A 12,657-nucleotide genomic window follows, 5' to 3' on the forward strand; every position below is an offset into this window, starting at 1 on the left:
TCCTTCGATTCTTGTCCCTTCAGCCCTGTCAGCAGCCTTGACCCGCAGCCCACACTGCCAAGGGGCCATGGCCTGCACGCCTGATGAGGGAGCGGGGTCCCCCAGCCGTGGCTTGCCAGAACCCCCGCCCCACCCCAGAGAGCTGCTGTTACTAGATGAGGATCCGGGCAGCAGCGAGTGCCCCAGGGGTGAGACCCAGAAGCAGCAATGACGGAGGTGAGGTTGGGGCGGCAGGGAGGCAGACCACATTCTTGAACCTAAAATGCAGAGATCCTCCAGACCTGGGAGACTCTAGCACTTTGCAGTTCCCACAAGTGGAGTTTCCAGGGCAACACCCTCTATTCTACTCACCCCTCAAAACCAGTCTCAACAAGTGGTAAGTGGCGGGTGCTCATCTCCCAGCACCTGCCGTGCCTGTACTTACGAAAGGAAAACCAGCCTGCAGACAAGGACACTGGGCACTTTGTGAAAGTGTGGTTCAGTGTCTCAGGCAGTGTGGATGGTGGTGCCTTAGAGACAGTGAAAAGACTCAAGAACATCTATCTGCGCGTTCCTCGGGGCAGCCGCCCGTCTCGGAGACCTCTGGTGTGAAAGGGGCTCGCAGAACGGGCGGAATGTTGGTGGCAAGGCTGGGCCTTGTCGGTGCCTGCTGGCTCCCACCCCAACTCTCCCAGCATCAACTTTCTCTACAAAAAGGGGAGGGAGTTAAGGCAAATCTGGGGCAACCCCTGCCCCAATGCCAGTCTCACACCTTGCCTTTTGTAAGAAAACCAGAGGGACGCGGGTAAGTATCCTGTTGAAACACCTACCCTCACCCTGGCTGGTGTGGTTCAGTGGATTGGGCACTGCCTTGCAAACTGAAAGGTTGCCGGTTTGATTCCCAGTCAGGGCACATGCTTGGGTTGTGGGCCAGGTCCCCAGGAGGGGGCATTTGAGAAACAACCAATCAGCGTTTCTCTCGTGCACTGATGTTTCTTTCCCTTTCTTTCTCCATCCCGTCTCCTCTCTAAAAAAAATACAGCCCTGGCTGGTGTGGCTCAGTGGGTTGACTGCTGGCCTGTGAACCAAAGGGTCATGGGTTTGATTCTCAGACAGGGCACGTGCCTGGGTTGCAGGCCAGGTCCCTGGCTGAGGCATGTGAGAAGCAGCCAATTGATGTTTCTCTCCCTCTCTTTCTCTCTCCCTTCCCCCTCTCTATAAATAAATAAAACCTTTAAAAAAACAAAAACGAAAAACCTACTCTTAGTAAGATGGGCCACAGCCCTCAAAAGGAAACCCCTTACAGGGCTGTGATTTCCCGAGGTCACCACACGCTGTATGTGCCCAGTGGCTCGAAAGGAATTTTGGATTTGCACTTTGTAGTTGTGTGTTGTTTTTATTTTTGTAACACAAAAAGGGAGGGAGGCAGAGGGGCAGGGCCCAGCCACATCCCCACAGCAGCTTCTGAGGCACCTGTCTGTCCAGATTTGTTCTGAAAAGACCACCTCAGATCTGTGTTTCAGGAAAACGCCATGGACTGTCAATCTCTGTGCAAAGAGTGTAAAAGGAAAACAACCTGCCCGTTTGCCACAGGGATCCCACAAAAGATACAAAACAAAACTGTTTGGGAAGTGGCCCCTTAACACACAAGGGCAAGGGCTCTAAAGATGCCGTAACGCACAGAAACTTCCAGGAATCAAGTTGGCTGCAACTTCACAAAATCAGAAACACCAAATAACACTTCCAACTGTTGAAATGCTGGATTAAAAAAAGGACTTGACATAGAAGAGGATCACAAAACGCACAGGTGGGGGGTCCCCCTACCACCTGCCTCTCATTTCCGTCCTGAACAGACTTGTGGACTGGAGCAGACATGCAGCCTGGAGTGGGGGCGCTCAAGTCCCCAGGGGCTGCAAGGCCGCCTCACTGCTTGCCCGTCTGCCTGCCCGGCTTCTTTTCCGGCTGGCCTCTGCCCGTGCCTGGGATCCCGCCTCGGCCCCGGCCGCCAAACACACCTGCAGGACAGAATGGGAGCTGCAGGGGAGCCTGGTTCCAGGTATTCTAACCCCTCTGGGCCTCAGTGGCCCCCTCATAAAGCAGGGAGGGCAGGCTGAAAACTGGGGTGAAGTATCTGACCAGAGCCAGGCATGGGTGGTGCTTGAGAATGTTCTCAGTGTGACAAAGTAGGACACCAGGCCCCCTAGGGTGCAAGGGGTGTGAGGGAGGACAGAGGTGGGCCACAAGTTATCCCAGACTTGGGTCAGGCTTCCTGGGAGAGGGCCCAGGGCTGGGGTAGGAAGTGATCATTGGAAGAACAAAGCCAGAAGAGCTTCCAGGACGGGGGAGGAACCAGGACAGGAACCAGGACTCTGAGGTCTGCTCTGGAGACCTAGGACCTCCCTCCTCATGCTAGTGCCGCCGTGTGGGTACAGAGACCAGTGCCAGGAGGGGTTGGCCCACCTCACCTCGCATGGGTCAGGACCAGGTTTGCCAACTGGGCTCCACCGAGGTCTCTAGCTGCCGCTGAGGTCCCTGGGGCCTTGCTCCAGAGTAGCCAGAGCAGGCCCCTCCCCCTCCCCTGCAGCGCAGTCAGCAGTGGCGCCCCCAGTGCACAAGGCCTGGCCTTGGGTATGAGACAGGCCCTGAGACCCTGGAGCCCCCACTAACCCCCAGTCCCTGTCAATCTTCCGCCTGGAGTGCCCTCCTACCCTCTTCACTATGGCTCACTCCTGTCACCTGAGCCTGGCTCAAGCTGGCTCCAGGCCTGGCATTGAGGAGGCCCCCCAGACGGAAGAGACAAAATCAGGCCGCTCCAAGAACAGGAGCCTGACCAGGGAGGTGGGGTTTACACATGGCCTCTGGGCACAGGGTCCGGCTGACTGCCCAACAAATTTAATCTTATGCCAGAGTTGCATCTCAGGGCAGTGAAGGGGAGTCTATCAAAAAGGTGCTCCCTTGGCTTTGTATCAAGGGTCCTGTGCCAGGCCCTGACCTTGGGCCCTCGCCTGTACCTTGATGAGGTGGGCACTGCTGTATGCTCTCTAATGAGGGGAAACTGAGGCTTAGGAAGGTGCATGCCATGCCCAGAGGAAGGCAGGCAGGCAGGCAGGGTATGGAGAAAAGGGCTCAAGGCCCAGGTCAGTGTGGGTACCAGATGGATCCCCTGGGCTAGACCTAGAGCTGAGAGAGTGCCCAGGACTCAGCTGGGACCCTGGGTTGGGGGCTGGGATGGGGCAAATGGCAGTCAGCAGCAGCAGCCGCTCCACAGAAGAGCCCTGTGAGTCACAGCTCCCCAGCTCTGTCTGGGGCCAGGGCTCAGAGCCAGGCCCGCTGCTGTACCATGAGAGCACCAGCCAAGAATGTCAACATTGGGCCGAAATGGATGCCACGTGCTGCAGTGAAGGCGCGCGCGTGCGTGTGTGCGTGCGTGTGTGTGTAGGGCCTACCTCGCCCGGCACCCCCCATGCCACGGCCTTTCTGCTGCTTCTGCTGCTGCAGGCCACCACGACCACGACCTTTGGCCACCACCTCTTCCTTGACCATGTCGATGATCTCGTCAGGGATGCGTAGGTACTTGATGGTGCTGCCACGGATGTAGCACTCCGGCATCCGCCAGAACTTGTCTCCATCCTGCACGAGAGGGGCGGCTATCTGCACCTGGCGTCACCCCTGGAGGCTGCCAAGTTCCCAGTCCCAGATGTGACATGGGACCCTTCCAGTGGGGTCTTTACAGGCCTTCACACCCCTGGCACACGAGGAAGAGCCAGGGCTACACGGGAGGTGGTCTTCATGGCCTTGGCCTGTCTTTTGGCGGGGGATGGGATTTGTGACCTGCAGCTCAAAGCCCAGGGAGGGGGCTGCCCCATGCACCAGGTGCTGCCGCAGCCCAGTTACTGTCAGCTCCTGCCCCTAGCTTTCTAGAACCCACCCTCTGGAACCTTTTCTACATGGTCTGACTCATTCATTCATCCAACTATCTATGGCAGGGTCTGAGTCTGGCACGGGACACAGGGCAGGAGGATAGCGACCTTGTGAGACAGGACAGGAGAGGGGTGGGAGGCAGGTCTGGCACGTACCAGGAGCAGCTCCCCAAGATGCTAGTTTTCAGGGAGCTAATTGAGGCTGGAGAGAGGAGGGGGCTCGAAAAGCCTAAACCCTGCGGTTCCTAGGACAAGGACTACCCCCCGCCCCTGACACCAGCACAAGGCCTTCCCCTGAAGTCCCCTCCTGCCGCCCTTGGGCAGGAGCCCAGGGCCTTTTCCATCAGATTCATTTCCCAGCCCCACCCCCACTGCCCAGAGCCAGAAGCCTGGGTAGCCTTCTCCTCCCCCCACACCCTTAGAAATCAGACCAAGACCTCTCCCTGCTTAGAACCCAATCAGAGCCCTGGTTGGTGTGGCTCAGTGGGCTGGGCGTCCTCCCACAAGCTGAAAGGTCGCTGGTTAAGTTCCCGGTCAGGGCACAAGCCTGGGTTGCGGGCTGGGTCCCCAGCTGACGGCATGCGAGAGGCAGCAGATGGATGTTGCTCTCACATATCTCCCTGCCTTCCTCCCTCCCTTCCCCTCTCTAAAAATAAACAAGTAACATCTAAAAAAGCCACACAAACAAGCAACAATAAGGGTTCCCTTGGCCCAAGGATCAGGTCCAAACTCACGATGGCTCCCGGGGTCCAAGATCCAGCCCCACCCTGGCTGCTCTCTCTCTCTCTCTCTCTCTCTCTCTCTCTCTCTCTCTCTCTCTCGGCACACTCAACATACCTTCTAAACAGAACTTTCTGGAACACACAAGGAGGGCTTTCGGCCCCTAGCACTTTGCACACACCACTGTCGGTTGCCTTTCCACGTCCAGCTAACTCTAGTCCTTGACAGGGCTTGCCTCCCAGTCTCCAGTCTCGCGAAAGATCCAGTCCTCCCCAGTCCTTGCCAGAAGTCTGGTCTGGCCCAGCAGAGGCACTTGGTGGGTTAGACAACACTCGAGGGCTGACTCTTCCCAGGAACGTTCACGAGCTCCCATCCCACAGAGGAACCCCACGAGGCCCCGCACATTCCTTTCTCAGAAAGAGTGGGCAAAGGGCCAAGTCTGTGGGGATGCAAAGCACAGCCAGGCAGAAACAGAAGGATTCTGCAGAAGCTCGCGGCCAGGGCTGGGGCCAGCTGCTCCTTGATCAGCCCTCCCTAAGCCAAAGTCAGGCCGAGCCCAGCACGCTCCCTGCAGGAGCCAGGGCTCACTCTGCTTTCCGTGGCAGCGACTTAGCGCCTCCAAACCCAAGCTTCCCCTGGGATCTTGGCCCCTGGGGACTCTGGATTCTGCCACCCACCACCCAAGGGATTTTGATCCTCACCCGAGCCTTTCCTCCAAGCCATCTGGTCACAGAGGGAAATGCCCAGGGGAGGCACGTTTCTAGTCTTAGTTGATGCTGGAGACTGGACCAACCAAGCCCTGAAGCTGGTAGTTGGTTCTAGGTCCCATAAGTGGACACAGACCCACGGGCCATGTGCAGAAGGACATATGCGTGCAAGGCTGTGCACCGCAGCCCTGTCTGCTAAGGCCACAATGGAGTCACCCAGGCACCTGCTACATGTGACAAGAAAACCAGGAGGGAGCTTCTAGCAGGCTGGCGTGGAAGCTCCTTATGTACCATTACAAGAAGCAGGTCATGGAGCCGCGTAGGTGAGGGAAGGGGCCATGCCCACCAGTCTGCCTGTCAGGGTGCGAACTGCCCAAAGGACAGACCAGGGGTAGGGGGCTGCCTTACGCAGTGCGTGGCAAACCCTACAGGCACAGGCTCCAGACAACCCCACCCTGGCTGAGGCCCACAGCAGCAGCTTCTCCTGTAACCTGGGGGGCTGTGGCTAGCAGGGGGACTAAGAATGGAGTCCATACATATCAATTCGAGGGAGCCCTGCCTCCACCACCGTCCTTGTTCTCATGGCTCTGGGGTCATCCCAACCTGAGACCCGAGGGACCTGCCCCAGCCCTGGTGGCTTAGGTTCTGGCCCTGCACTTCCTGGTTTCAGGCCTGGGGAGGTAAACAAATCGCCTGTTCCATGGGGCCAGAGGGCCACCCTCGCCCCCTGGTGGCCTGGACACCCCACAGCCGCACCACAATGGCCTACAGACTGGAGCACCAGCAGCTAAGGCAGACAGGAAACGTCCCCACAGGTACAGTCCTCCTAAGTTCAAAGTCCAAGGCACTACGGACTTGGAGCCCTATCCCTTGGCACTACTCCACACCAGCCTAGTCCCTCAGGCCCCGCCCCTGGTAGGATGACTTGTGGTAGGCTGAGTAAGGCCCCCTCCTACTCCTCCCAAAAGGAGGAGAGGGCCTTTGTGCCATCTGGAAGCCAGAATGCTGAGGCTCTGTAAGCCTCCAGGCCAACCAGGCACTCCTGGTCACACGGTTCCTCCTCCCCACGCAAGCCTGCCCCACCCAACAGCCCCCAGGCGTCAGGCAGACCCCAGCTCAGGGCACTCACCCTGGACGTGCAGATCACCTCGCGCAGGTTGATGTTCATCCAGTTGTCACAGCTTACAAGGTGCCCGTTGTACGTCTCACCATTTTTAAGCTCTACCAACTGGAGAGAAATGGGCCCCAAGTCAGTCATGGGCCCCAGGGGAGGAGCATCCCTGCCACTAAGAGAAGCCCTGCCTTTATTCAGACGTGCTCTCAACTCCTCTCAGGATCCAGGGGCCACTGCGCTCAGCCCCCAGGCCCCCAGTAAGTCCATCTTACAGGGACATGTTCTGCTTTCTCTGTGCACTTTGCTGGGCATTGTAGATTTTCTATGAGGAAACCATTCTTTTTTTGAGGGGGGAGACCAAAATAGACAGGCAAACAACGAAGACTGTGATTTTAAAAAGGGCCAACTCAGGTGTCTGCCCAAGAGAAACAAAGGCGTTCTTCCCTGCAAATATGCACACAGGAGCCCTGGCCGGGCGGCTAAGTTGGTTGGAGCTGCATTCCGTACACCAGAAAAAGGCTGCGGGTTTGATTCCCGGTCAGGACACATACCTAGGGTGCAGGTTCAGTTCCTGGTCAGGGCCTGTACAGGAGGCAACCAATCGATGTTTCTCTCTCTCTCTCTCTCCCTTCCTTTCTCTCTAAAAGCAATAAACAAATCCTCAAGTGAGGATTTTAAAAAAATGTATATACAAATGTTCACAGTAGCCAAATATTCACAAATAGCCAAAAAGGAGAAACCCAAATGTCTACCAACTGGTAAATGATAAACACATTGCGATCCATCCACACAATGGAATATCACTCAGCCATAAAAAGGAGTGAAGCACTGGCACACGCTGCAGCGTGGATGGGCCTGAAACATCGCGCTGAGAGAAGACACGCACAGGCCACAAGCTGTGTTCCCATTTATATGAAGTGTCCAGATCAGGCAAATCCAGAGAGACAGGAAACAGACTGGTGGTTGTCAGGGACTGGGCGAGGGGGATGGGGATCCCCTTTGGGGTGATGGAAATGTTCTGGAACTAAATAGAAGTAATAGTTGTACATCATGAATTGACTAAAGGCCACTACATTGTTCACTTTAAAAGGCTGAGTTGTATGGTATTTGAATTGTACCGAATAAAAAGAAAACAATACACTGAAGAACAAAAAGTCATTTTAAAAAATCACATTCACATTTATACACTCATACATCACAGGATTAGTTAAGTTGCTGGGAAGAGGAATGCAGGGGGCTTCATGTAAGTCCCACTCCTGTCTGACATTTTTGGGGGAAAGATTTTATTTATTTATTTTTAGAAAGAGGGGAAGGGAGGGAGAAAGAAAGGGAGAGAAACATGGACGCGCACGAGAAACTCCGATTGGCCGCATCTCGAACGCCCCCCACTGGAGACCTGGCCCACACCCCAGGCATGTGCCTTGACCTTGACCAGGAATTGAACCTGTGACCTTTCAGTTTGCAGGCTGGCACTCAATCCACTGAGCCACACCAGAGAAGGCTTGTGTTTGACATTTTTAATGAGCACATATTACATTTGTAAGCAGCAGCAATGACACAGGTCCTGACCCATGTGGGAGGGAAGCGAACAAGCTGCTGTTTTGTGGACAGGTGGGGAAGCAGGTTTGGCTGGAGGCACCTCACTCTTCACCCAGTGTCCCCATCCCTGTGCTGGGGCTGGTCCCCACTGAAACTCGTCATCCCAGATGGCACCTACTCACCATGGGGTGATTCTGAGCCGTCTTCAGCAGTGACAACGGGAGCTGAAAGACAAACAAGGGCACAAGATTTGTCTGTTTAATCGGCACCAGGGGTCCAGGGGCACAGAGGCCTAATCCCCTAAGGAAAAGGCACTCTCCTCACTGTGCACAACCCCAAGACACACACCTGCCTCCCAGAGGCAGCTGCTACCTAGTCCCACTGCTGACCATTTGGTATTTTTTTGGTAACTGGTGCTGTCATTTTCCTCACACCCACCATGCTTATCAACAGCATCACAGCACACAGGTCTCTCTGCTGCCCCTCTCTGTTCAACTGATGTCTCAGATACACCCACACGGACACCAGCAGCTCCAGGTCTCTCATTGCCAGCATCGCATGTGGTTACCATGACCCCTCTTTACAGATGGGGATACTGAGGCTTAGAGACTGAGAATGTTGCCCAGCACTAGAGCTAGTAAGAGAAAGAGCTCAGATTGATCCCTCTGTCCACAGCCAGGGGGGACAGCCCCAACTGGACCAAGAGTGACTCGCCAGGCACAATGGGGAGTCCGCCAAAACTGAGGAGACAGGAATTCGCCAGGTAAGAGGAAGAAACATTCCAGAAAAAGTCTGTGGTTCCTGCAAGAGATGGCGGATAAAGGGTGGAATCTTTTAAAACTCACCCAGATAAGGTGGGCTTTTAAGATATTTATTTTTCCATCATTGCTGAATTTTTTTCATAATAAACATACTGTGACTAGGGGGGAAAAAATCAGCTCTTCTCATTCCTAGAACACAAATCAGGACCTGTATACTGGAGCTGCCTCAGGCTCTCCAGAAAGGTGACTCAGGCGGCAATGCTGGGGCCCAGGGTCCAATGGCAGTCCATTCGTGTGGTTAGATGAAGGTTCTGGACAGAGGGCCCGCAGACAAGAAACTGCCTCTGGGAGGAATGAGGCTCACCTCGCCCTGCCCTGACCTCCCACTACCGATCCATAAGGGCAGCTGTTCCTTCAGATGGTAGAACTGGAAGGCCTCTCCTGTGCAGGCCGGAAATGGCCCTCAACCCCCAAAGGGTGGACCACATGGAATGGCCTGGGTGGAGGTACAAATCCAATATCCCACAGGCCTTCCCTGAGAAGAGTCGCCAAGGGAGGTCCAGTGACAACAGGAAGCCAGGCCCAAGCCCACTTCCTGCACTGGCTTCCTGGACAGCTGAGATAAGGAGAAAGAATAGGCCATGTGGAAAAGGGGCAGCTGCTCCAAAGAGGATGGGCAGGTTAGGGACCAATGTGGCCAGCCCACAGCTCCTGCCCTCTCCCTTGGGTACACCTGTGTGACGCTGCAACCAGGCCTTGAAGGAGAAACGGGAGACTCAGGTCCACACTTGGGGCCACACCCCAGATCGCCTTTGCCTGTGGAGAAGCTTCGGGGTTCCCCGGGCAGTGGGACTCTAAACCAAGGGGCTAAGATACCTGGGTCCTCCTCCCAGATCATCCCAGAGGGGACAGGGTCAGGCTGACCCTGAAATGTGAGAATGAAAATGCTCTCAGTTGCCAAGATGCAGAGGGTCAGAGGAGGCACCTGCCCTGGGGACACACAGCAAGGTCTTGGTAAAGCCATTCAAAGTAGACCGATGCTTTTCAGTAGGGGACCCACAGATGTCCTTTTGTGACATATACAACCCCTATGCTGGTGATGGCCTCCCTTGGGTCACCACCCCATCCCCGCTACTGGCAGGACAGCTTTGGAGGACCCACGGCCTCTGTACTTGTCACCGGTAGTGCCCTAACCATAAACCATCTGAGGACATGTGGAACATGGAAAGGACCAGGACCTGCTCCCAGCTCTCCCCTGAATTCCTTACCACCCAATCCCCAGGAGGCCACAAGGCCAGACCTGTCAAGGCTCCAGCGAACCGGCTCACTCTGCTCACACGCCATGCGGGTTCCTCTGCCCAACCTTTGTTCCTGTGGCTCCCTCCGCCCGGGGTGCCTCCCCTGGGCTGATTGCTGCTCTAACGTCACCTCCCTCCACCAGGCCTTCATAATAACCCCATTTAGGAAACGAGGTTTCCACCTGGGCCACCCTCTGCTGTTTCCATTATAGGACTAGCCAGTCTCTAATTATCTTGTTTACTTGTCTCCCTGGCTAGACTTGAAACACCACGCCTCCTGCTAGACTGGAAAACGCAAAACGTGTGGACTTTGTCCAGCACCAAGCACGGGGCCAGGCACACGAGAGGGACTCAGTAAATATTTGCTGAACGAGTACAAGGGAAATACACATATTGCCCAGGGAGGCACATGGAGCAGGTAGCATGCTTGCCCCATCTCACAAATAAGGGATCGCTCAAGGGAGAGGTGACATCCAGACAGCCCTCCACTGCTGCAACAGCCAGGGACAGTGGCCACATCTTGCCATCTACATCCTCATCCCCAGACAAAGCTGGAGACAGAGGAAAGAACGGGAGGATCCCAGAGAACTTAAAACGCCATGGGAAAGAGGAAGATGCATGAGGATGTCAAGGGAAACAGGAGAAGGCCAGACACCCAGTTAGTTCTGAGGGAGACTGGGCCAGCTAACCGAAAGAGGATTCCGTTCTCTGGGCTTTCTCACAATGGGGTCTGGACCAATCCAGGACTAGACTCAATGGCTTCCTGAGGCTTCCAATTCAGGAAGCTGTCATGGACTACCCCCACATGCACACCCAGCCCCATGTTTCCGGCCCTCCGTGATCACAAGGAACTGAGCGTCATGCCTTGTCCACTCCTGGACACTCTTGTGGCTGAAACAGCGTGCGCTCTTTGCACAGGCGTTGTACTAGACTCTGGGACTCTATCAGGATAAACACAAAGATCCTGCCTCAATGGAGCTTTACAAAGAAGGGTCCTTCTGGTCATGCCCTCAGGCCAACGCTGTCCTCCAGCAGAGAGGAACCCCATCCCTCTTCTCAATTCCTGTACTACTCAGCAGCATTTCTGGGAGCCGTCATTAACCCTGAGGAACTGCAGCAATAGTCTCAGAGTGACTCAGGTGTTGATAGGCCAAGAATATTCCCACGAGGCCCAACTCTGAATTCCTCTGTGGGGGGGGCCTCCATTTCCCTGTCAGGGTCTCAATTTTTCCTTCTGTGAACTGAGAAGGAGCAGTTAGTCCAATTCTGGCTCAAAATACGCCCCCACTCCATGCCTGCTGTGTGATCCTGGGAGAAGAAAACCCCTTTTCTAAGTCTACTTTTCAGCCTGAAAACGAGAGGCACTGGAAGTTGTGCTGCTAATTTTCTAGGGGCCTTGCAAGCCCTGAAATCCAAAGAACTGGTTTAATTTGAGAACTCGGGGGAGGGCACCCTACTTCCTGCCACTCCAGCTTAGCCATGAGGTTAGATGCAGTTGGATGCACTCGGGGATACCTCCCTGTCAAATTCCCTGCTGCATTCATCGAGCCCTTCGGCCAGTCCCCTTCCTCTCCGGCCTCGGCTTCCCCATCTGCAGAATGGGAAGACTGCGGCTAGTCCACTATATTATGACTACACGTTCCTTCAACCGTAAGTACCCGGAGACCGACCCGCTGGACACCCTAGGAGAGCCCCCTCCCTTCTCCGAACTCAGTTTTCCCGCCTCGGGCCGAAGGGAAGGACTCGAGGCCCACATCGCACGCTCGCTCTGCTTCGCCCCTGCCCCAGCCCCAGCCCCGAGGGGCCTTGGCGGCCGCCTCCCCGGCCTCCGGACAAGAGCTCGCCACCGCCCTGCCCTCACCATGGTATCGGCAGGAACCTGACCCGCCGGTCACTTCCGCCACCGCTGCCGCCGCTGCTCACGCGCCCACCGGTAGCCGCCCCGCCGCGCGCCACTAAGCTGAATGGAGTGGCAGCCACAGGATCCAGTCCGCACGGAGCTCTAGGGAAGGGCAACCAATGCACGTGGAGTAGGGCGGGGCCAGATAGGCACAAGGGGTAGGGCGGGCGGTGTTCCCGCCGGAGGAAGAAGGGAAAGAGCCGTAAAGTGACGCGGTGAGTGCTGTAAAAGGGGGCGGAGCACCGGGCGCCTGCGCTAGTGTCCTTACGGGTTCGGTTTCTTGCTTAGGTAGAACCCGTGGTGACCTAGGGTCCACGCTGTGGGCAAAGTTGGTTATTCTTTCCAGCTTGCAATTGGAGAAACCGAGGCTCCATGGTTATTAGAAAGTGCGTTCTGGCTCCTCTTCTTCTAATGTTCATTGTTGAGGTTGGTCCTTATCCAAGGCACATCTTGGTAAGTTGGAACACAATGTGCCCCTCTGAGCCTTAGTTGTACCCCCCTGTAAAATAGCTTAATGATAGTGTCTGCTCTAGAAGGTTGCAGTGAGGATGAAACGAGTTAAGCCAAAGGAAAGCCCTTTGGACAATATCTGGCAAATACTGTTGAGCACCAACCATTTGCCTGCTCTTGGAAACACAAGTGAAAGAACCTGACAAAACTGGCTATCCTCGGGCTTACGAGCCAGCTGGGGAGACAGACAGTAAACAAAATAAATAGGC

The 12,657-nt window shown here is 55.5% G+C and overlaps 1 protein-coding gene across 2 annotated transcripts; it reads right to left on the reverse strand.

The window, feature by feature from the left end:
• Positions 1–1,215: 1,215 nt before the first annotated feature.
• Positions 1,216–12,001, reverse strand: LSM4 (LSM4 homolog, U6 small nuclear RNA and mRNA degradation associated). Of its 2 annotated transcripts, none has more exons than XM_054578880.1 (5): positions 11,900–12,001; positions 8,162–8,203; positions 6,456–6,554; positions 3,426–3,609; positions 1,216–1,994 (listed from the first exon to the last, which is right to left on the reverse strand). In XM_054578880.1, the coding sequence occupies exons 1-5, from the start codon at positions 11,900–11,902 to the stop codon at positions 1,903–1,905; spliced, it is 420 nt and encodes a 139-aa protein (XP_054434855.1). In that variant the 5' UTR covers positions 11,903–12,001; the 3' UTR covers positions 1,216–1,902. The 2 variants fall into 2 exon arrangements, with proteins under 2 accessions (XP_054434855.1, XP_054434856.1); XM_054578881.1 differs by lacking the exon at positions 11,900–12,001 and adding an exon at positions 10,041–10,240.
• Positions 12,002–12,657: the final 656 nt, after the last annotated feature.

Source organism: Pteronotus mesoamericanus, unplaced genomic scaffold, assembly GCF_021234165.1.
Source record: "Pteronotus mesoamericanus isolate MK-2021 breed Mesoamerican mustached bat unplaced genomic scaffold, CSHL_Meso_final contig_502, whole genome shotgun sequence".
Taxonomy (NCBI): Eukaryota; Metazoa; Chordata; class Mammalia; order Chiroptera; family Mormoopidae; genus Pteronotus; species Pteronotus mesoamericanus.

What these genes read in the sequence shown, in the direction of transcription:
- LSM4 (XM_054578880.1), bottom strand. An exon ending in CGGCTCAGAATCACCCCATG is followed by an intron (nt 6,555 to 8,161) that starts GTGAGTAGGTGC and finishes ATTTCTCTCCAG; the next exon opens with TTGGTAGAGCTTAAAAATGG. An exon ending in CATGGGGGGTGCCGGGCGAG is followed by an intron (nt 1,995 to 3,425) that starts GTAGGCCCTACA and finishes TCTGTCCTGCAG; the next exon opens with GTGTGTTTGGCGGCCGGGGC.